At 36.1% G+C, this 24,038-nt stretch overlaps 1 protein-coding gene across 6 annotated transcripts; it reads left to right on the top strand.

Annotated features, from left to right (window-relative positions):
• The first annotated feature begins 3,177 nt into the window (after positions 1-3,177).
• On the top strand, positions 3,178-20,882 carry mst1ra (macrophage stimulating 1 receptor a). Of its 6 annotated transcripts, none has more exons than XM_077198149.1 (21): positions 3,178-3,325; positions 5,215-6,476; positions 11,737-11,910; positions 12,292-12,417; positions 12,589-12,753; positions 14,102-14,262; positions 15,064-15,199; positions 15,275-15,411; positions 15,543-15,713; positions 15,833-15,926; positions 16,008-16,211; positions 16,761-16,907; positions 17,003-17,156; positions 17,282-17,371; positions 17,452-17,646; positions 17,765-17,845; positions 18,359-18,540; positions 18,808-18,917; positions 19,072-19,237; positions 19,447-19,583; positions 20,158-20,882. In XM_077198149.1, the coding sequence occupies exons 2-21, from the start codon at positions 5,289-5,291 to the stop codon at positions 20,369-20,371; spliced, it is 4,032 nt and encodes a 1,343-aa protein (XP_077054264.1). In that variant the 5' UTR covers positions 3,178-3,325; positions 5,215-5,288; the 3' UTR covers positions 20,372-20,882. The 6 variants fall into 6 exon arrangements, with proteins under 6 accessions (XP_077054264.1, XP_077054259.1, XP_077054260.1 ...); XM_077198144.1 differs by having other exon boundaries at positions 3,194-3,325; positions 12,280-12,417; XM_077198145.1 differs by having other exon boundaries at positions 3,209-3,460.
• Positions 20,883-24,038: the final 3,156 nt, after the last annotated feature.

Here is a 24,038-nt window from a genome sequence, read left to right as displayed (position 1 = left end):
GATGCTTATTTGAGCTTGTTCTCAGCTCGTTGTCAAGCAGATATTTTCTATATGTTATTTAAACGTAGGAGTTTGTCTTGCCTGTTCCCTCTGTCTCTCCCCTTTCCCCACCCACATCCTGCTTCTAATTGGCTCTGACCCAGATGGCAATGAGTACTAGCCAATCAGAGGCAGAGCAGGGCAATCGTTTTTTTTTCTGGTTAGGAAAACGTCAGTGAGTGACGTTTAAATGAAAATACGTGCGAGTCGCGACCGTCGCGACTGATGGTGACTGGGCTGTAGGAGAGTTTTTATATATAAATTATATTTTAGATATTATAGATATAGATATTATAGTTTAATATTGTTTAACCCTTTAACTGTCACTCCCCCTTTTTTCGAATAGACATGAAAATCACTATTCAAACTTAAATGGTTGTAATTCAAGAATGCTTTGGAATATAGACCTATGGTTGGTCTTGTTTTAAAGAAGACATTTGCCAGATTAATGTTGAAGTGAAGTATTATGAAGTTATGAAAGTGAAACAGAAAAAAAGTTATACAAGTTTGAGTTTATGAAAATGAATAATGTAAAAATATAATTATTTATATTTTATATAAAATATATATATATTACAAAATATATTTTACTCTAAAACTGCCAGAAAATGTAAGCCAAAAATCTGAAGAAGTTGTGTTCCAAATTTTAGGTTGATATCTCAAAAAATTGAGCTTTCAGTAAGATTTTATTTGGCCGCAGTACCAACATTTTTCACTAGATGGACAGCCAAGCTTCATTACAGAAGAAAAATAAACTACCGTGTGCACAGTTTTACAAAACTAGGCACAGTTTAACAATCTGTCCACATGGATGTAAATTGACAATCTGTACCCACAGTTTAAAACTATCTGTCACCACGGATTGTAACAGTAGCGGCAGCGCGGAGTAAACGCGAGTAAACGCGAGTAAACGCGATCATCTCTTCCTCAGTTACAGAATAAACATGAATGGACACCTGAAGGTATGTTGAAAAATACAGTATACTTACTGAAAGGCATCACAACTCGTGTAATCGCTCAATCAGCGTTTCAGCAGCGCAAAGACGTCAATGCATAGCTTGTCACTAGCATTATATTTATTTACCTCAGCAGGCTAGTGATTAAGTGTCCACAACTTGTTGGTTCCTAGAGAAATTAACTCTTGCACTAAATAAATGCACAATATTATCCTATATATTATATTTTTACTTAACCTGTTAATTATATCTTGATTATTTAAAGTACGTTTAAAATATCTTTAATGAAAATGACAGCAACTGTGTAAATTATTATATTTCAATAACAAATTAGAGTAAAGTTAATGCAAAAACTGCCTTATGTTCAGTTTACATGTTTTCATACAATGTGTTGGGTGTTGATTATTATATCTAAAAAATAAATAGCATCTAAATTTAGGCTCTGTTGTTAACCTTTAATGTTATAGTAATGTGCGGCTCCCTATACAGCATTAGCAGATTTTTAATCCTTGCAAAACGTTTATTTGTAATTGAATTAATTTAAAGACAAAGACACAATTTTTTCATTAAACCACTGTTTAATTTTTTTTTTAGCTTTCTAAACCGAACCGAACCGAGACGTCAAAACCGTGGGAAAACCGAACCGTCAGTTTTGTGTATCGTTACACCCCTACTTTTTATGATTTAATCCAAATATATTATCAAAAACGGTGGTAGGCTAATCAAATGTAAATTTAAACTTGTGTCCTTTTATTTTTTGGGGAAGCGCTGCAAAAAAAAAGATTTACTAAATTAAACCATGGACAAAAGAAAATATTCCTATAAATAATGTTCAAATAAAATGTATTATTATTGTTATTATTATTATTTTGAGAAGTAGGCTACGTTCTACTGTATGCCTACAATAGTAATATATTTATGTCATAATTTCTCCTAGTAAAACCGAACTTTTATTTTGACGGGGTGTGAAGACCTGTTAAAAGTGTATTTGACAATGGATTTTCTCAAATAAAATTATGAAAATGCTCATTAGGCGTTCTCTCAGAGCAGCTCTGGAAATGTTCATGTATTCCTCAAATTGTTTGTGAGACGCTGAAAACACCATGAACGTCACGAGTACTTGAGTATGTAGTAGACAAACGCAGCTCAGCAGAACAAATAGGGTTATATATTTACTTGCAGTATTTTTGTGCTTAGCTTAAATATCCACAGACCATGTCGCGATTGGATTTATTGCACAGTTCTACTTTCCATGTATTCATCCATCCATTATTTTGCATGTTTTACGTGACATCTGCATTAAGTGAATTCCATTTTCATGACTGGATTCTGGGATTCCCTTTGCATCACGTAAATCGGGACATACCTTTATCTGCAGGAGGGATGGTGTCCTATATCCTCTTTTTGCAGCCACTTTGTGTCCACATTTTTTGCAAATTGGATATCTATCCTCGAGGACAACCACGCTTTTTTTCTACTTTTCATACTGGCCATAATTCGCTTTGCGCTTAGCTTTCAGCTTCAGCTGGGTCTGCGTCAACTTTTTTGCGCGTTTGTTCTCCCGCCCTTCAATCAATTCAGTAGTTTCCGGAGTGGGTGATTTTTTTTTTCCCCCTTGTATTATAATTTTTTACTCAGTAACGGATATGATTTCAAATGTAGCGAAGTACAATACTTCAAAGAAAACGTACTTAAGTAAAAGTAAAAGTACAGATTTTAAAAACTACTTTAAAAAGTAGAAGTACACAAAAAAACTACTCAATTACGTAACGCGAGTAAATGTAATTCGTTACTTTCCACCTCTGCCCAAAACACAATTAGGCTACTCATTTCTCCCACCCTCCCGAGCCCACACGACAGTTTAATAGTGTGTAACACCTGTATCATATATCACCACAACATCTGTATGGTGTAATGTGTATTGCTGGCTTAAATTTTCATTACATTCATTTTAATGAATGGTGACGTACTTGTTCCCCCCCCCAGAATATCCTATAGCTTGCATGGGAACTAAATTCCCTGCATTCCTTCAAAAATGTTATTGCTCTGACTAGCCAAGGAAATCCAGATTTTATAGTCGTCATCTAGATGTTAAATGGGCTTAAATGCTGTTTATACAAGGAAAGGGATGTGCAAGCCTTAATTTTGATTTCAATCCCTGGGGAGATGTTTAGGTTGAGGAGGAATTGTGCAACATCACTTCCTTATGAGGTGTTCAGGCGTGTTCGGTGGGACTGACCGTATTCTCTCTGTCTCATGCTAATACAAGAAGTCGAAACTGTCCCGTCGAAGAAACCAGTTAATCTTGTGAGGGGTTTTTTCTTCTTCAGGTAGGTACAACTTATCTAGTACAATCACTGTTGTCGTATTCTGTGGAGTTTTTGTTATGGAGTTTGACGTTTAAGAGCGCGTTCACTCTTCATTGGACTTCAGAGAAAGAGTTAAAGGCCACAGGTGAGCTTCAGGTAAACTCACACACTTTTTTACAGTTACTAATCAATAATAAGCTACATTTTTAGTCAGTGCTTAGAGTTTTTGTAACATTCCCGCGCCACACGCCACATTTTAGTTAATATTCCTTATAGCCTAAATATTTAGACAACTCCGTGACTAAAAACGAAATTTAAAGCTGGTTACGCGTTGACATGTTTGTTTATCGACTGTTTAAAAATGCGCGTAAAGTTGCATAGTCATTATTTTTACTCGGCAAGAAATTCGGTTAAAGGGAGTTTATGCATGTTCCAGTAGCCTACATTACAGAGAAAATTTTCTCTTAAAGCTATATATTGCGTAATTATACAGCCATTTTCCGTCTACTTCATAGGGGAGTTCACTTGCAAAATATTAACATGGATAGTAACAGTTTCCGCCAAAATACCAAATATGAGAACGCCTTCAAGCTGTATCATTTATTTATTTATTTATTGACAACGTTGGTTTCTTATTCCACGTGACCACAATTTAACTATGGAAGACTGTAAGGTGTGTAACTGATAAAATGTAAACCTTGAATCCAACAAGTCTCTTTGGATATCAGCTGCCAAATGCACATGTACATTTAGCATATTTTGGTAAAAACAAAAGACTGTAACTGTGGTACATACTCTATGCAGATTGTACAAAATTGAGCCTACAAAATAAAAATAAAAAACTTAAAGCATTAATTAATTTTAAATTGTGTAAAATGTGGTGTCAAATTCAACACACTTTAATTTCAAGACCACAAATGAAAGTTTATTTATTAAATGTACAGTGAAACAAGTATGATTTGTGTAATAAGCACTATACATACATGCATAATAGAGTGAGGGAGTCTTTGCAATATAATCTAATATGAGCAAAATACCAAGTAACAGTCTTTAGCCCTATTTGCACGGGATAAGTATTACCTGGTGACCTCTAGTTATTTGTAACAATTGCGGAGGTTGTCTGTGATCTTAATCCCGTGCGAATCGGCCATGTCTGTAATTTGTAAAGTAAGATTTGTTCCCCTGCAAATGACCTACCATATTTCGCAGAACACCGAGGTCCTGTGATAATATTAGTCCCGTGTGAATCAGCATCTCTGTGATTTGGCGGGGTCGTTTATAATTTTTTCAAGGGTTTTGTTTCCTGTACGCTTTTTTATCCATCTTTCGCTTAGAATGGAGGCTGCGTTGGAGTGTTTTGATAGTATTTTGGGTGCTGGCTGGGTCATATCGCTATTCACCATACAACTATACAATTTGCAAAAAGAGAAAGCTGAAAACCATCAGAAGAGCAAAAACAAAAAAAATGATTAGATGGAGATGAATGACATGTATAGCAGCAAGCGTTAAGGAACATTCTTCTGCTTATGATATATCATACAGCTAGACCTACAATAACGACAAGACATTTCCAAGCAATAGCCTATTGACATCAAATCCGGGAGATAAGTCAGTAAATTCAAGTAAAATCACAGGCTTCGCTTATCCCGTGCGAATGCGCCACACGAAATTCAGATGTGGGTGGGTAATTTCTAAATCACACGAGGTCCCCAGATAATGCTAATCCAGTGTGAAGAGGGTTTATGAATATGTTGATCAGTTTTGTGAGAGCTGCATTCAGCAGTCTTAAGTTACTGACAAAATAATGTAAATGAATATGAAATAGATGTTGTTCTGACATAATAAAGAAAGCATTTTAAAGTGATTGTTAATCTCACTTCCATCTATTTTTGTAATTTTTCCATTCAAAGGTCCTGGTTATCTTCATCATGTGTTAGTAACAGCAGTGACATCCCTTCACCTCAGGCTACATAGGACTGTGGAGATGTTCATCAGCCCCAGGACCTTGTTAAAGTGTGTCTGGTTGCAGATACATTTGACCTGTGCCCTAAAAACATGTCCTGCGATTCCGCAAATGAACATAAACTTCTCTGTTGCCTACTCTGTCTCTTTTTTCCAAACTACAAACTCCATACAGAACATAGTTGTTAAGGAATATTTTGGTGAAGTTTATGTAGCCTCTCAAAATGTTGTTGAAGCCTTGGACAAAAATCTCACTAAACTATGGGAATTAAGAACTGGCCCAGTTGGCAGTCCAGACTGTCAGACCTGTCACTGTGATATTGAGAATGAACCAGAAACTTCACTGAACACAGATAACCAAGTTCTTGTTTTAGAGCCTCAAAGCCATCTTGACTTTCTGTACATCTGTGGGAGCACCCAGTATGGAGTCTGTAACATTCTTGAACTTATTGAAGGCCAAAAACCTTACCCTGAATGTTTTTTCAATGAAAAAGCCAACTCGCGCTCGGATTGTCCTGACTGTGTTGCTAGTCCTCTGGGAACAAAGGTCAGTGCAGTTGAATATGGTTTTTCAACATACTTCTTTACAGCAGCTACCATCAATACCACCATTGCCCGGACTTTCGGCAAGCACTCTCTTTCCATTCGCCGCCTTCTTAACACAGAAAATGGTTTTGCCAGCCAAGTGAAGGGTCTAACGGTTCTTCCCAAATTCCAGGATACATTTACCATTGACTACATCTATACGTTCTCCACGGAAGAATATGTGTATTTCTTATCTGTACAGTGGGAAAGCCCAATGAAAACAAATGCCAAGTTGCAGACCCATCTTGGGCGGCTGCCGATCAGGGACAGCGAGGTTTGGATGTACAGGGAGATTGTACTGGAATGCCGCTTTGAGCCCAAACGCCGGAGAAGGAGCTTTAGGGATGTTGTGTACAACTCTGTTCAAGCTGCTCACTTCAGTACAGCAGGCAAGGAGCTGGCTGATGACCTAGGGGTGAAGATGGAAAGCCCAATTCTGTATGGGGTGTTTGCTGTATCAGATCAAAAGGGGAATCCTATCAGCCAGTCTGCCTTGTGTGCATTTCCAATAGACTACGTGAACAGTGCCATAGAAAAGGGAGTAGAGTCCTGCTGTTCAAGTGGGACGGAGCAACTCTCACGGGGATTGTGCCATTTACAGTCCTGTGAAATGTGCCCACATGAGGTGAGTTTGTATTTCTCAGTGGAGTTTCTTGACAATTCACATTAAGCTACAAAAGAAGGCATTTTGAAGAATGTCGGTCACCAGACAGATGACGGTAGCCTTTGACTTCCATAATATTTTTTTTCCCACTATGGAAGTCGATGGCTACCGTCAGCTTTCTGGTTACCCACATTCTTTAAAATATATTCTTTTACGTTCAACAGAAGAAAGAAACTCATACATGTTTGTGTGTTGCCATAGCAACCACCCAGATTACCTTAACAGTGCCCTGGCAACCCTAGAGCAGCATGACAATTGCTTCAATACCCTAGCAACTGTTAGCAATTGCTTAAAAATAATTTAGCAACACTCAAGCAACCACCTGGCAATGCCATATCAACCACCCAGATCACCCCTTAGGTATGCCCTAGCAACCATACAGAAACACCATATCAACCACACAAAACACCTTAACCCTTTGATGCACAACATGGGTCTAAAGTCAAAGTGACCCGACTAAGTTTTTATTTTCTATATCTTTGCAAGAAATGAATTTATCATTTGTTATTCCAGGTATTCATTAAATATCTTGTTTTTTATTTCCACAAATCATTATGTTTATAAACAAACACATTTTCTGTATTTCTTCATCAATTTTACATACATGGCTCAAAAATGACCCATATAGAAACCTTTGATATTTGCACATGTTTGCAAGTAGGAACATATTTACTGCATAAATACTATTACTATAGTATTACATAATACTATTCACCTGCCACACATTCCACAACTCAACACAGCTGCTTTTGTATAATGCAAGTCTTATTTTATTTTAACCACGGAAAATATTTGATATTTTGTAAAAGATAATTCAACATAATATTTGAATATTAAGCTATGGTTACCTTGACCATGAAATCCTGGTGTGAAATTACTTGTGAGAAAATACTATTAGCTAGCTAGCTGTTGACATATTCTATTCTAGCTAGGTAATGTTAGCTACACTAAAAAAGATGGGTTTTAAATGCTTATTTACATGTAATAGGCCTAAAAGTTCTGTAAAAGAACCGTATCATCTATTCTTGAATAAGCCTTCATATGCTGAAATGGCTCTATGTGTTAAGAGTTTAGGGTCCTTTTTTCCCACCTTTTTGATTTTAAAATCTGTGACTGTCAAAGCCACCTGAAATAACACAGGAAATGAATACGGGTCATTTTAGACCCGTGTATGTAAAATTGATGTAGAAATACAAAAACTGTGTTTGTTTATAAAGTAAGAAAGGAAACATAAACATAATGATTTGTGGTAATCAAAAACAAGATATTTAATGAATACCTGGAATAAGAAATGATAAAATAGATATATTTTAAAGATTCGGCAAAGAAACATTCAGCCATGACTGAAATAACATAGGAAGTTAATACAGGTCTTTTTAGACCCATGTTATGCATTAGAAGGGGTTTGCATAGCTTGTTCATCAAAGGGTTAACAATGCTACAGAAATCCCCAGAACATCCTAGCAACCACCCAGATTACCTTAGCAATGCCCTTGTAACCCCCTGAAGACCCTAGTATTCACTTAGCAATGGTCTAGCAACCGGCTGGCAAGGCCCAAAACATCATAGCAAATGCCTACAATGCCCTAGCAACTGAAAAGCTGAATGAGTCATTTTAATTTGTCTAATGCCATTTATGCTTTACCTGTACCTCAAGACTTGTCCCCATCTTGTCTTGTGTTTAGTCAAAGAGTTTTTGTAATTGGTCTAGTTTATATTACACAACCTGTACCTTAAAAGGAGTGGACCAAAAAATATTTGATGGTTAGTAAAGCCACTTTCAGGAAATGACTCACACAAACATTTGATTTTGGTTTAAACTCAGATGTGGAGCTGCACTTGCTCAGGGATCTCAGTGACAGTCAGACTTTATCAGACACTCTCTTCGCGTGTGGATTAAAAGTCTGTTGAATCCATGAAGTCACTTTCTGTTTTGTAGATACCAGCCGCCACATGCTCATACATGAACTAATACGTCACTCAATACCTTACTAGTAGACTGAACTTTCTGTGGCAACCGTTTTGTGCTGAATTTCACTCTATCCCTCATGATCTTAAACAGGCGTTGAGCCAGAGCTGATAAATCAAAGAAAGTATGTAGTGGGCTGGTAGGATATTCAGTAGTGACGTCAACAGTTTGTTTTTAACCAACAGAAACACAGATACCAAAGGGATTGCCTGAAATAAAACAATATTTACAATGCTGTCCTGTAGTTATAGTTTTTCTAAGATTGCGCATGCATGTCCATTGTAAATAATTTCTGAGAATTATGATAATGATCATTTATTTATACACCTTCTCGAAGAGAACTGGATCAGTCAGTCTCACAGTCTCATGAACTATGCTTCCTTAATGGAGGTCAAGATTTTCAGCGAATAGCAATTCAAATTTCTCTAACAGTTATCATATTACTTAGGAAAAATTGTAATATCTTGCATGTGTTGTATGGACCTCTTTAATGATACTAAAATGTTTTTACATCCTTTTTAAAGCATGGAAAATATTTCTCCTTGTATGTTCCATGGGAGCAAGAAATTATGTAAATATATATGCAGTGCTGAGTAGATTACTTGCAAATTGTAGTTACAAATTACATGACGAAAATTGTAGTTAGTAACATAATCTAGATTACTCATTTTAGGTAATGTATTCTGACTACTTTTTGATTACTTAAATTTGAATTGGATTATTGTGTACGATCTTGATATACAGTATCTCACAAAAGTGAGTACACCCCTCACATTTCAGCAAACATTTTAGTATATCTTCTCAAGGGACAAAACTATAGAAATTAAACTTGGATATATTTTAGAGTAGTCAATGTGCTGCTTGTATAGTAGTATACTGTACATTTACTGTCCTCTGAAAATAACTCAACACAGAGCCATTATAGTCAAAATAGCTGGCAACAAAAGTGAGTACACCCTAAGGGAACATGTCAAAACTGTGTCCAAAGTGTTTGAGTGAGCTTCATTGTTATCTAGCACTGCCTTAATCCTCCTAGGCATGTAATTCACCCGAGCTGCACAGGTTGTTGCTAGGACCCTCTTCCACTCCTCCATAATGACATCATGGAGCTGCTGGATGTTAGACACATGGCGCTTCTCCACCTTAAGGTTGAGGATGCCCCACAGGTGCTCAATAGGGTTCAGGTCTGGAGACATACTTGGCCACTCCACACATTCTGGACACCATCTGAGCCAAACAAGTTCATCTTAGTCTCATCAGGCCACAGGACATGGTTCCAGTAATTCATGCTCTTGGACGGGTTGCTTTCAGCAAACTTTTTGTGGGCTTTCTTGTGAGCCAGATTCAGAAGAGGCTTCCTTCTGCGACGACAGCCATGCAAACTGACTTGTTGCAGTGTGCGGCGTATGGTCTGAGCACTGACAAGCTGATCGTCTGCTTCTGCAACCTCTAAAGCAATGCTGGCAGCACTCATGCGTCTGTTTTTTGAAGCCAGCTTCTGCACCTGACGCACAACACAAGGACTCTACTTCTTCGATTGACCCTTGCGAGGCCTTTTCCAAGTCAATTCCGTCTTGGAAAACCTTTGTATGACCCTGGACTGTACTGTAACTCAGTTGCAGGGTGTTACCAATCTTCTTATAGCCTATGTCAACTTTGTAGAGAGCAACAATTCTAATTCTCAAATCCTTAGAGAGTTCTTTGCCATGAGGTGCCATGTTGAAAATCCAGTGGTCAGTATGAGAATTGTACTCAAAGCACAAATTTTAACAGCTCTAATACAAGATGGTCCTGTCAAGCAGACAAAAACATGAACATGATTAATATGAAATGTGGCTTTGCATGGTTAAATTACATACAGCTATTATAACTTAGGGTGTACTCACTTTTGTTGCCAGCTATTTTGTAAAAAAGGACAGTAAATATATACTACTACACAAGCAGCACATTGACTACTCTAAAATATATCCAAGTTTCATTTCTATAGTGTCGTCCCTTGAGTAGATAACTAAAATGTTTGCTTAAATGTGATAGGTGTACTCTCTTTTTTGAGACACTGTATATAAAAACAAAAAAACATAGAGAGATCAAATATATTCCATTCCTTGTTCTCAACCACATGAAATGCATTAAGCATTACTTTATGCCTGGGTTTCATAAACTGGGGTTAATGAAAGAACTGCAGGGGAATTGTGAGTTGATGAAAAGATAATGATTAATTAATCATAATGTAAAATTAAAATTAATACATTTTTAGAAAGGAAATTTGAGAATAAGAAGAGTTAGAGAGAATCAATGAATTCTGAATAGTTTACTACCATTGTGTGATTAATATGTAATCATGTAGCCTAATCCATAAAAAAGTAACATTATGATGATTATGAGCGTTTTAAAATGTAATATATTCTAATTACAAGTACTACATTTTTGGAATCGAATTACTTAATCCAGACTACATGTAGTTACTACCCAGTAATGTTTAAATGACAACATCTGTTCCTAAATTCGTAAATTTCTTCAGCAATGCAAATTAAACCTTGACTGGACAGAGTGTTACCATTGACAGACTGCACATATTCCACAAAATCCTAATTTGGTACAAGGGTTCAAGCTTTATGGGCAGGAAATCATTTATTACTGCCAGATGGTGTCTGGAGCCTTCGGTTTACAAGTGCTGCTGCTTCCGTTTCACTGGTTGCTGTTGCTGTGGATGCATTTTTTGCTGTCACAATGCCATTAAAAATAGCTCAGGAAATGGAAAATTAGTAAAAATGTTGATTTGATGAAAGTGTCAATGAAATTAAAATATAGCTGTTTATTCAAACAATACATTGAGCTTCACATATAGGCCTGGTTTCACAGACAGGGCTTAGATTAAGACAGGATTTGGCCTTAGTTCAATTTGGACCTGTAAGTAGCTTTCATAAACGTGTCTTAAAAAAAACACTACATGTGTGCAATGAGACAAAACAATGCCACTGACGTATTTTAAGATATCTCAGTACAAGTTGCTTTCAGTTAATACAGCTCAAACATTTATTTTAGTCTAGGACTAGGACTTAAGCCTTATCTTTGAAACTGGGGGATGGAGTGTATATTCTTGTCATTGTTGATTTTGCGGTTTTAATTTCATTAAATTTACATTTTCTGTGTACTCTCTGTTTTTTTCCTGATTTTTTGCTAAGCAATGTTAAATGAAAAAAAAATTGCAGTCACAAAATATATTTATTTATTTTGTTCTATTTTGTCTAGAATCAAGACGATGGAAATTGCAAAGCTTTCCCCACCATGGTGGCAAAGCCTTACTACAGAGTGGACTTCTTCAATGGAAAGATGAACGATGTTCTCTTCACTTCTATTCTGGTCACCACCATTGAGACCAAGACTGTGGCACACATCGGCACGGATCAAGGAAGGCTCTTGCAGGTTAATAGTGCATCACTCATTTTTTGGTACAAACAGATTCCTTTTTGAATACTGTGAAAAATGTTTTGCATCTTACCGGGTTTCAAACTCCAATCTTTCATCTCACCCACCATAAATATTTGCAACAAGCTGCCCCCTCTGAATCCTCTCCTTAACAGTTGTTAAAAAGTTTAAAGTTTATATCTTTCCCTCTAATCAGTGGCCAATCTGATCATAGGCCAGGCTTTTGTTGGCGCCATATATTGGATGGTTACTATGAATGAATTTTTCCCTTATAAGGACAAATGTTATGCATGTTTCATATTTGTGTAGCTTTGACTAAATATCCTTCTGTTAAATGTGTACATATAAAAAGCAATAAAAAAATAGTTTACTTTTCAGGTCATTCTAAGCAGATCAGTCCCTGTAGTGTTTGCCAACTACTCTCTTGTGGAAGACATGCAGAGAGTTTCACGAATGGCTGCCATTCTTTCTTCCGAGTCTCTGCTCTTTGTTGTTGGAAACAAGGTATGCACGTTTATTCTGTACAGTTCAAAAGCTCAACAGCCGTCAGCAGAGAACTGAAGGTTTAATGTTTAAAAATATACCAGTGCACTGAAAGTGACTCATAGTTTTCATCATCTGCATGAATTTACATCCATCCAATGTCAAATCTGTCTCTCATCATCCTATGTACAGCTGATAGATGTGTCTCCCAGAGGTCCAGGCTGTGCCCATTTCCTCAACTGTTCAGTCTGTTTAGCGGCGCCCAAGTTTATGGGATGTAGCTGGTGTGGTGGAGTCTGTTCCCAAAAGTGTGAAGATCAGTGGAGTAGCATTTCCTGCCCTCCTGTTATCACCCAGGTAACACATTGCCAGTGGAGTATGACGATAATTTGCCAGTAAATGTAAACTCACAATAAACTGTCTTTTAAGTTTGCATTTCTCATTATATACGATGAGTCTGCACTGATAATATCATTGTAGTCATATCAGGGCAGGGGTGTGTTAACAACCACAGTTCTTGTTGGACTCTCACCCTTGTCTTACACCGGATGTAATGCCAGCTTTAGCTTTGTAGTCATTTGAGTGAAGGAACCTTAGTTTTGTACTATATACAACATTTTAGTATAGTAAAGTCATCAAACCTGAAATAACACAAATGGAAGTATGAAAATTATAAAATGATGGAAAATAAAAAAATTCTATCTTGTACAGTAAGTTGCTAAGATGTACGCTGGGAATTTGTAGGCTGTTCCTTTGCTCTCCAAAGAATTGAAATGAGAAAACGAAATCAAATTTTAGTTTTTTTAACTTCATATACTGTACTACTGTTCTGTTCTACTACGTCGAAGTCAGTAAGATTTTTTGGTAACACTTTACAATAAGGCTTCATTAGTTAACATTAACTAATAATGAACTGCACTTTTACAGCATTTATTAATATTTGTTAATGTTAATTTCAACATTTAGATGTAACATGAACAAACAATGAACAGCTGTATTTTTACTAATTAACGTTTACAAAGATTAATAAATACAGTAACAAATGTATTGCTCATAGTTTGTTCCTGTTAGTTAACACATTTGCTAATGTTAAAAAATGAAACCTTATTGTAAATATGCTTTTATTAATTAAGGATGAATTAAATTGACCAAAAGTGACAATGAAGACATTTATATCATTAGAAAATATTCATTTCTACTTTTGAATGTTCTATTCATCAAAGAATCCTATATATAAAAAAAAATGTATCACAGTTTTCACAAAAATATTAAGCAGCACAACCATTTGCAATGTTGACAAATCAGATTTCTGAAGGATCATTTGACATTGGAGACTGGGGTAATGACTGCTGAAAATTAAGCTTTGCCATCACAGGAATAAATTACATTTAAAATATATTAAAGTAGAGTACATTATTTTAAATTGTTACAAAATTTCACAGTGTAACTGTTTTTACTGTATTTTTAATCAAATAATTCATGAAAGACAAATTCAGTCTGTGTCCAGACTCCAGACTCTTAACTGATATTGTTTTTTTTTATGATTAAAAACTAAGTAGACATGTTGTACAGTCATGTTGTACATTAAGTTCGGGGCTGATCCAAATAACATATTTCATTCATTTTGTACTATTGTCACATAGTGACTATTATGTGCTTTATGCACAACCCTAAAACTTGATTTTTGTGCACTGTTGCTTTTCAGTTTTTCCCCAGTACAGTGCCCATAAATGGTAAGAGTGACCTTACTCTCTGCGGCTGGAACTTCCAATCAGCTTCGCGACCTGCTATCACTCAAACCTCTCACCAGGTTAAAGTGGGAAATAACAGCTGCACTGTTATACCAGAGAAAAGCAGTAGCTCCCAGTAAGTATTTTAGTTTCCCCACAAAAAGGTTTGATAAATACATTTTTTTCTTTCTACTGAAACAAGATGCTGTGGCAGGGGTGTATCAAAGCATATCCATTTTAAATAGTTAATACTCAGGTCAAACAAACGTGTGTGTAACATTTAGGAACAGATAAAAAATTTACTGCTCAACCGGGTCATCAAAAACTGTTTTTGTGAGGGTAGGAGTACTTTGCAAGCACAAGCTTTAAATTAGTGCTAATTACAACTTAGTACAGACCAGATACAGGTGAGCAAGAATTTCATAAAATGCACAAATGTTACAGATCACATACATAAGCAGTGAAACTCAGGGGAATTGATACATAGAACAAAAATCAGTGCAGTACAGACAATCTTTTTTTGTATACAGAGTACCTTTGTTGTTACTCATATTGATAATCCAAACACACATACATGTTTTATCAATTGTATTTTTGCTTTATTTACTATACCATTATAATATTTAACATAATTTATATAATAGCTTTTATGGTTGTATTTTCAGTTTTCAATTAATTAATTTAATTTAAATTTATTTCTGGTTTACGTTTTAGATAATTTGTTATACGGGTCATTTTTATTAGTTTGTTTTACAACATATTTATATTTATCTTTACTTTTATTTAAGTTTTAATTTTAGCACCTCAACTTAAACATTTTAATTCAGTTTTTTTCCCCATCTATTATTTATGTTATTTTATTTCAGCTTCAATTCAGATAATACAATTTAATAGTTTACAATCTATTCATGAATGTTATTTTTCATTCATCTCTCAGGCTGGTGTGTAAGATTGGCGGTGAAGTGTCAGACCTGGAGCAAAGTGTTGATATAACAATGGAAGTGAATGAAAAAAGAGTGGGAAGTGGATACTTCATCTTTGGGAAGACTAGCATACAAGACTTCAGTTTTGTGGTAATGACCAAAACATTCTCAATCTTTAATTATTCCACTTGACTATGTTAAGTAATTATGTATGACTTCCATCAGACCCCAGAAATCACAGATATCAATCCAGACTTTGGACCTAAGATTGGAGGAACCCTGGTCACCCTGTCAGGAAAACATCTGGATGCTGGTGGAAGCAGAACGGTCTTCCTTGGAGACAGAATTTGCCCTGTTGAAAGGTTATTGTGCCAGGTTATGAAATTCACTGTTTAACAGTTATAAGTCATGGTTTAGAAATATAATAGGAATGTGAGTACTACATTTTTAACTACTGCTTTCTGAGGATTTTCCTCCTGTTATTTCTCCACAGCATCTCCAGCAATGGAACGTCTATCATTTGCAGGTCTGAAAGTGTTGAGGAGATTTCAGAAGTAGATGTGAAGGTTGTAATTGATGAAACAACTATTTCAGCCTCAAAAACATTTAGCTACATGGTGAATCCTGAGGTGACGGGTGTGAAGCCCAACTGTGGTTTTAAAAGGTGAGTCAAAACATTCAGTTTTTCTTTTGTTAACTATTTAATAGGGTCTTTAACAGTAAATTACGTGAAAGACCATTAAATTGTTCGTTATGTATTTTTGGGGTGCTGCTTCAATGAAGAGGATCCAAAATAACCATCAGTGGGCAGAATCTGGACTCTGTTTATCAGGCCGTCATTAACTACAGAGTCAACAACACAAGACCAATGCAAACTGTAGGACTCATTTTTATTTTGAAGAGCCATGTTTGATAATAGTGAATATGTTGCCACTTATTAGATAATGTACCTCCTTAGGTGTGTGTTGGTCAAAGGAATCCCACCCAGATGGAATGTATAATCCCAGTATGTGAGGAGTCATCAGGAATTCTCTCTGTAGATTTGGATGGAGCCAAGGAACTCCTGTCTCAGACTTTTACCTGTCATGCTAATGGGGAACCCATCCCGTTTGAGAGCCATGTGCTTGAACTCAACCCAGGGCAGGACAAAGTCTCATTGCATGTGCGTCTAGGTGGTTGCATATATTAAATATGGGTTTATATAGTCTCACGTAGCCAGACCTTTAACTAAAAAGTATAGAATCTGATCAGGCCAAGTTTTTGTTAAATGTTAATATTAATTTTTTTTGTTTTTATATATAATGTAACTTTTACACTTTTGATCATTTTTAATTAATAATAATATATTTTTTTAGTTTTTGAAATAAATCTTCATTTATTTGTTCAGAAATACAGTAAAAACGGTAATATTGTGAAATATTATTCCCATTTAAAATAACTGTTTTCCATTTTACTGTATTTTAAAATGTATTTTGTAATATTTAAAAATTTTTCTCTTCATATTTTTTTGGGCCAAAAAAAATCAAATTGACTGACATGACATGTAAATCAACAAAATCAATTATTTATTAAATTAAAATTATGGCTAAAACTGTGCAAAAATGAATGCTAGTTTTAAGTCATAATTTGCATTTACAATACCAATTCAACTATTATAAGACTTTCAAATTTGTTGTATTATAATCTAATCAAATGCTTGTTTTTATTCCAGCACAAAAAACTGACCCTGGTGTCCGGTTGCATGGAAATCATCATGACAATTAATGGAGTGGATTGCAAGGCTACAGTTCTGGACAATGAGATCACCTGCCGGATCCCCAAAAATCTGACAATCCCTAGCCAGGGGGCGCCAGTCAAGGTCAGAGTCTGTGACATTGAATTCAGCTTTGATACGTTTAAGATCGCTCTGTTTTTTATTCATGATGCTCTTCTCTTCCACTTTGTTTTTCTCAGTTGTTAGTGAATGGAGAAGAATATGACATTGGTGTGGTAGTTACTATAAAGAATAATTTTATTTTGGGCATGGTGCTGGGCATTATAGCTGCAGTTGGCTTGGGGGCAGCTCTGGCCTACGTAGGCATGTCACACGAGCGCAAGAGAAAGAAAGGTAAGTGCCCTCAATAACTTTTTGGTACCAAGAACAGGATGAGGGGCCCTTTACTGTATGGAAAATGAATGTCAAATTTGGTGAAGATGAATGTAAAAAACAAAACAAAACTGTTTGGTTGGCAGCTGCACTTGCTCAGGTTCGACTGTCCATGCGTTCATCTCGCATGGTGGTGGAGAATTATGACAGATCACCTGATGGTGACTACAGAAGAGGTGAGACACCATGTGAAAACAATGAGACATCATTTATAAAGAACATCCATTCTTCAGTGAAAATAAATTGTGTCCTGTAGGTCTGGCAGTTTCTCCATTCCAAGCCTCGAGTACAACGTTCTCCAGTCTTACGATGGACTCTGCAGCAGCTCCTTTGATGCCACCTCAGACGATCTCTATGTCTGCTCTCCGGCCAGATCTGTTGGAGGAGGTGAAGAATGTTTTGATCCCACCAAAGAAGGTCAAAATCCAGCATGACCAAATCATTGGCAAAGGTACATTTCTTAGGGCAATAGCAATCCATCTGGTTTTGGTGCATTATTTTCCATTTTTCCTTCATTTAATAATACATTCTCATCCCAAATCTTAATACTCATCCCAAATCTTTCTCAGGTCATTTTGGAACTGTGTACCATGGATATCTTATTGATAGTGATGACAAAGAGATTCACTGTGCTGTCAAGTCACTCAATAGTAAGTAAATTAACACTTTTAAATAAAGGTGCACCAATATTAAAATTGTGGCTGAAAAAAATAAGATGGTAATTATTTTATTTGAGTTATTTTTTAATGTTAAGGCCAATTACTGAATAATGTAAAAAAAAAAAATCTATCATTTTAAATTTTTAAAGTGAATTCAGGCATCACAACATAATAATATACAGAATAAAAATTTGCTAGAGATTACATTTAACATTGTTATCAAAGTATTAGTGTTAATAAAGAGTAACTTTAAGTGACTGTTAGTTATCATTATCAACCATTATATAGCTCACATAGACCAATATCGATAAATTCCAAAATCTTTAATATCAGCTGATAACCAATTTTGTACAAATAAATTATGCATGCCTAGGTTTAAAGTATTTTAGTAAGCTTATGAAAAGACAAAGTATTTTACATTACAGTTTACATTACAACATTAACATGTCTAGCTATTATGGAACAGACAATCGTAAATATGCATGTCCTATTCTTTGTTTAAAGGGATCACTGATCTGGAGGAGGTGGAGCAGTTTTTAAGAGAAGGAATCTTTATGAAGGCCTTCCACCACCCCCATGTCCTGTCTCTCCTGGGCATTGTGCTTCCCAGTGATGGACTTCCCCTGGTGATCCTGCCATACATGAAACATGGAGACCTCCGGCATTTCATCCGCTCTACACAGAGGGTAAGCATATTCATTTTATACTACAAATCAGTGTCTGGAACAACATACTGTACTTTAATCATCAGAATTGATAGGTTGATGACCCAGCTCATCCCTAACCCCATTTTAAGCCTAACTTTAACCCTAAAATATGATTTGTCAATAGTAATGTTGCTCCAGAACCTACAAGGATGTTTATCCAGAAACTTTTTAATCTTTTTAAAATCAGGTCACCTTACTAAAATGTTACACTGAAAAATGCCTCATAAAAACATCTTTCATGTTCAGAATCCCACAGTGAAGGACCTGGTTGGCTTCGGTCTACAAGTTGCCAAAGGAATGGAGTATCTTGCAAACAAGAAATTTGTGCACAGAGACCTTGCTGCACGCAACTGCATGTAAGTAACCGGCAACCTTAATTATCATAATGTGTCAAGTAGAGTATGTATATTCCAAACTGTTATCAACAGCCTCTTTTTTGTTGTCCTACCAAAGTACAGTGAGTATGGAAAAATACATTTCTATCGAATTTAATGGAACTGCTTTTCCTAGGCTGGATGAGTCCTTTACAGTGAAGGTGGCTGACTTTGGCATGGCACGAGATGTCTATGATAAGGAATACTACAGCATCCAGGACAGCAAGAGAGCAAAGCTGCCAGTCAAATGGATGGCTTTAGAAAGTCTGCAGACACAGAAATTCACCACTAAATCAGATGTGGTATGTTTAAACATGAAAAATCTTTATACCATTTCAAGAATCATGTTTTTAAAATCACATGATTAATTGGGGAGAATCAGAATTAGGGTAAAAAATAATAATGTTTATGTAAATGTATCAAATAGAGGGATTTCAATTTCAGCAGATAGGTATGACGCTACATTCTTTATATAACATACATACAAATGTATGCATTTTATTCCCTCTAGTGGTCTTATGGAGTGTTGATGTGGGAGATGATGACAAGAGGGGCCAGTCCATATCCTGATGTGGACCCTTATGACATTACATCATATCTGATGCAAGGCCGTCGACTGCCACAGCCACAATACTGCTTTGATTCCATGTATGATTTTATATGTATTTACCTGTTCATTTTAAAGGGGGCATCTAATGTGGAATCAAAATTGATGTCTCATTGATTATATTCTATGGGCCAGATTTACTAAACAGGGCAAATTAGCATGAGAGTGCAATTCCAAAAAAGTGCACATGGGACTGGAAAGCTCTGTGCGTGATCTACTGACAATGTTCAAATTAAAGAACACAGATGCAGCCGGATATTTTCCATAATGACCAATGGTATCTACCAAGAGCAGCCCAAATTAGGATCTGGTTTAAGACGTGCTTTCTTCTGCGTTATATAATGGTGAAAATACCAGTAAACTGACTAGCGCAAACCTTAGTAAATCAACTTTGTATATTAAATACTCTATTACCATAATTTTTCCATTTGAAAGGGAAACTCATTCAAATGCAATAAGGTCAGCCGCAAAAATAACCCTGTCCACGTTTTTGCGCTGGCACAAGCTGATAAGAAATCTGGCCCTATATAGAGTATAAATTACATACTATGAATTACTATATACTAATTTATATATACATATTTTTTTATTGTGTATTTTACTTTTGTATTATAGGTGGTCTATCCTGATGCAGTGCTGGCATCCTGAGCCTGAGAAGAGACCAGGTTTCCCTACGCTTGTACAAGCTATTCAAGAGATCCACTCCGACCTAGAGGGGGAGCATTACATCAACCTCCAGATCACCTATGTGAATCTAGACCAGCCCCGGCCCTACTCCTCACTCTCCCCGGCCCCACCCGTGCACTCGGACCACTCTTCTTCCACCTGACCCTGGTCCCAAATGAAGTCTGAGCTGCCTTCATCCTGTGGATTCAACGGCTCATATAGTCCTGTGAAGTTTGAGAACCAAAGAGCATGCACTGAAGATGATCTGCTGTATTTGGAGAATCCCAATGTGTGTCCAGCCAAAGACAATGCACATTCTTTGTGTGCCTCTGTAAGGGTCATGCTTCTGTGAACTAGTTTCACAGCCGAGTTAGTGTCTTGTCTTTGGGATTTTAACAATTTCTGGGCAAGTGCACTTTTTAAATGAACTATACTATACTTTTTTAAAGCACATGAAATTGTTTCTTACCCTGATAACAACTGAATCATCCGTTATTGCTCATACTTTAAAGTGTGTACTCGCCGGAAGATTCTAGCAACAAGCCATTTTTATGTTCACACTGCCTGTAAAAATGATAAGAGCAATATTATTACTTGAAATATGATTCCATCAGTTTCATTCTACTACATTTTTTGTGATATTTTGTTCAGTGTAAATAAAGAGGTCAAACTAATGTTGTTGACATTAAATTACAAACTTTTTTTAAACAACATTTTAAAATTCTTGCATAGTTATTGCAAATGTAGTTTTATTTGATCTTACTAAAGTTGTTCAAAATTCTTTTGTCATTTCTTAAGAATATATCCGGCCAACGTTCTCAAAACTTTGGCTAATGTTCTGACAAGGTTCTCTCAAAGGTATAAACAATCTTTTTTCAGTAACGTTAATAGAATGTTCATTCTAAGTTATCTGGTCATTAATAATGATCTCAAAACGTTAGCACACAAGTATTATTTATACATCGTTCAACATTCAAAAGTAGCAATCCCATAATGTTTGAAAAATGATTAAATTAAACGTTCCCTTAACATTCACAAAACCAACAAAAATTTTAAAACATTTAAAAAACTATGTTTTGAACGTTAAGAGAACATTCAGAAATTAAATGTTTACATAATTTAATGCAAACATTTTCAAAATCTTCTTAGAACATATTTTTGTGAGCTGGGTATAGCTGTAAGCGATTAAAATGGTGGAAAACTTGATTACTCAATTTAAATAAAGAAATTTGTTTAGCACTTTACTCTTTAGCGACTTGGTTCTAGCTACTAAAAGTGCAGGCTATCGAATAATATGAACCATGATGCTAATAAGCTACATTGTTTTTAGTAAAGTGATTTTACTTTTTTACTAATATAATATTTACTATTATAACTTCTGGTTCAGTTTTGGGGAATCTGGTATAGTATTGGCCCCATTATGGCTACGTCTGGAGCTTTGGATAAGTTGTGGCTGAGTTCTGGGGTTAGGGTGGCAGATTGGCTCTTGTCTGGCTGACATCTGGGGATTACAGGGTTGTTTTGGGATAGTTCTAGATAATATCTAGGTACATTGTACAGCTCTGCGCGAGTTTTGGTCTGCTTCCGGCATTGATCTGGTTGACTTTCGTCAAACAGCACATGGGCCAACCTTGGACTGTAATTCCATGTAGTATGGGCCAAAATCTCAGCCGAAATTTAGCCAGATCCGGCCCAAAGCCAATTTGCTATCTGGGATAGCTATAGCTCAGTGACCTACAACAGCTGTGACAATGTTCTGATAATAAATTATTCTAGGATTTTGGACGTATTTGGAGGGATTCACCTTCCTCGTCACTGGAGGTCAGTATAGACCTCCTGTAAGTTTTTTCCACATAACTTTAGTATCGCTATCATGTTGTGTTGAGGTTTGTCCTCTAGTGGACTGCAATGAGTCATATAGTTGTCACATTGGGAAGAAACGCAACACTTAAATGCCAGTGTCATGAAATGCTGAGTCATTTCTGTCTTTTCAGTCTAACTGCTTGAATTAATGTCAACATGAAATTAAAATTGCATGGTGCATTCCATAAAGTGATTGTTTTACGCTTCTGCTGTTAGAAATGCTTTCAAAAGTCTCGCAATTAATGTAATTTAGAGCTGAGATTTTGTGATGAAATACTAGCAACAATAGGCGTTAATAAATATAGATTAAAATACACATTACCATCAGATACAGTGTAGACTTGACTTTCAGCCTCCTTACATGCCTAGCTCAATTCTGTTATGAAACATCTACTTCTTAAGATCCAACAACCTATGATGGATAAGATCAAGTCAAGACACCTTTTTTTCATTGAATATACTTTTTCACTCATAAATAGGCCTACATCATGTTGCAAAGTAAAATGGTTTGCAAATGCCATGCCATGCACCAACAAACTGAAACTTTCGAGCACAGTATAGCTTCCTCAACAGGAAAATTACATGATGCAGCTATTGAAACATAGGCTACATCTATAACTCTAGTCTATATACCTCTATAACTTCCCAGATTTGATTGCATAGCAACCAGCAACTGTCCTTCATCTCAACTCACTTTGAAGACACGCTGTGTATTTAACTCTCTTTGTTTCCATCACTCAGCCTTTGTTAGAGACTATGCAGAGTTTGAGCAGAGCAAAGTAAGTGTGAGAAAAAGAGAGCGAGAAGGGCTGGAACTGAATGATGGAGGGTTGCTACTGTTCAATAAGCTTGTTAGTGGAGGGATTCTGGAACAGTCACGCATGACAGAACTACACAAACTTCCGACTCTTCAGAATCCCTCAGACGTAGACGTTTCTTTAAACATTAATCCAGTTTTTGTCAAGTCAAGTCAAGTCAAGTCAAATATATTTATATAGCGCTTTTCACAATACAGATTGTATCAAAGCTGCTTCACAGTATCAATCAAAACAACTTTTTGTCTCATAGTGTTTGTGCAACATGAATGATACCTACTTATTAAGAGAAGTGTGCTATTGCTTTTCTAAGCAATCAGACCTAATAAAAAAAAAAGTGTTAAAAATTTCTTCTTAGTCTGTTTTCATGTCTCCTTAATTGGTGTGCTTTTATTTTGAAGTTTAGTGTCTCTTGTCTTGTCTGTTCATGATTTCTCCATTGATTGTTCAAGTGTTGTTGGTCTATGTTTATACAAACCCTGTGTCCAAAACCTGGAAAAATCGCAGGAAGGATGAATATGAACACCACATAGACTTTGATAGAGCAACATTGACTTATAAGGTTATCAGTCACAATCTTGTAGAAGATTCCATTAAAATAAAAATGATAAAACCTGACCAGTGAGCTGTTTAAACGGTCTTTCTACAGGTGTGCTTTATTTGTGTCTCGTTTTCAATCCTCCTCGAAATCAGAGTATTGTTCGTGTTTTGTCAGCGGAGTGCTGGAGTCTTTGGGAAGCTCAGGATGGTGAGGATGTTTCAGATGTCAGAGCCACAGCAGGAACCTGTCTTCTATCGAACACTGTGTTCTCCCTCAGCAGCTTTGAAGCTTATCTGTACATGTACGGTATGTGTGTGTGTGTTTGTATTTTGGCAAAATGTGCTACACACATAAATTTGCAAGAAGGAAAAAAAAAAAGTGGGGGGGACAACAGAGCCATTGTAAAAAACAATTTTTTTTTCATCTTTAATAAAGAATCGTTTTCTGTCAAACACCGGCTAAAAACTCACTGTTTGGATTTAAATAGGCAAATGCTTAAGAGTCTAAGAGTGATTATTATGTTTCTAGCATTTTATATGTTTGGCAACAGTTCTTCTAACTCTTGCATTGCCAATAAAATTGTTGCACCTCTTGATGGAAATAACATCACA

The sequence above is a fragment of the Siphateles boraxobius genome, unplaced genomic scaffold (genome assembly GCF_051911475.1).
Source record: "Siphateles boraxobius isolate OS27281-9 unplaced genomic scaffold, OSU_SipBor_1 41, whole genome shotgun sequence".
In the NCBI taxonomy this organism is placed as follows: Eukaryota; Metazoa; Chordata; class Actinopteri; order Cypriniformes; family Leuciscidae; genus Siphateles; species Siphateles boraxobius.
This window is presented reverse-complemented; position numbering and strand designations above follow the sequence as displayed.

Coding starts and splice junctions, on each gene's coding strand:
- mst1ra (XM_077198144.1), top strand. CDS start 5,289: ATGTTCATCAGCCCCAGGACCTTGTTAAAGTGTGTCTGGTTGCAGATA. Junction 12,754..14,101: donor GCCCTCCTGTTATCACCCAG/GTAACACATTGC, acceptor GTTGCTTTTCAG/TTTTTCCCCAGTACAGTGCC. Junction 17,157..17,281: donor CGAGCGCAAGAGAAAGAAAG/GTAAGTGCCCTC, acceptor TTTGGTTGGCAG/CTGCACTTGCTCAGGTTCGA.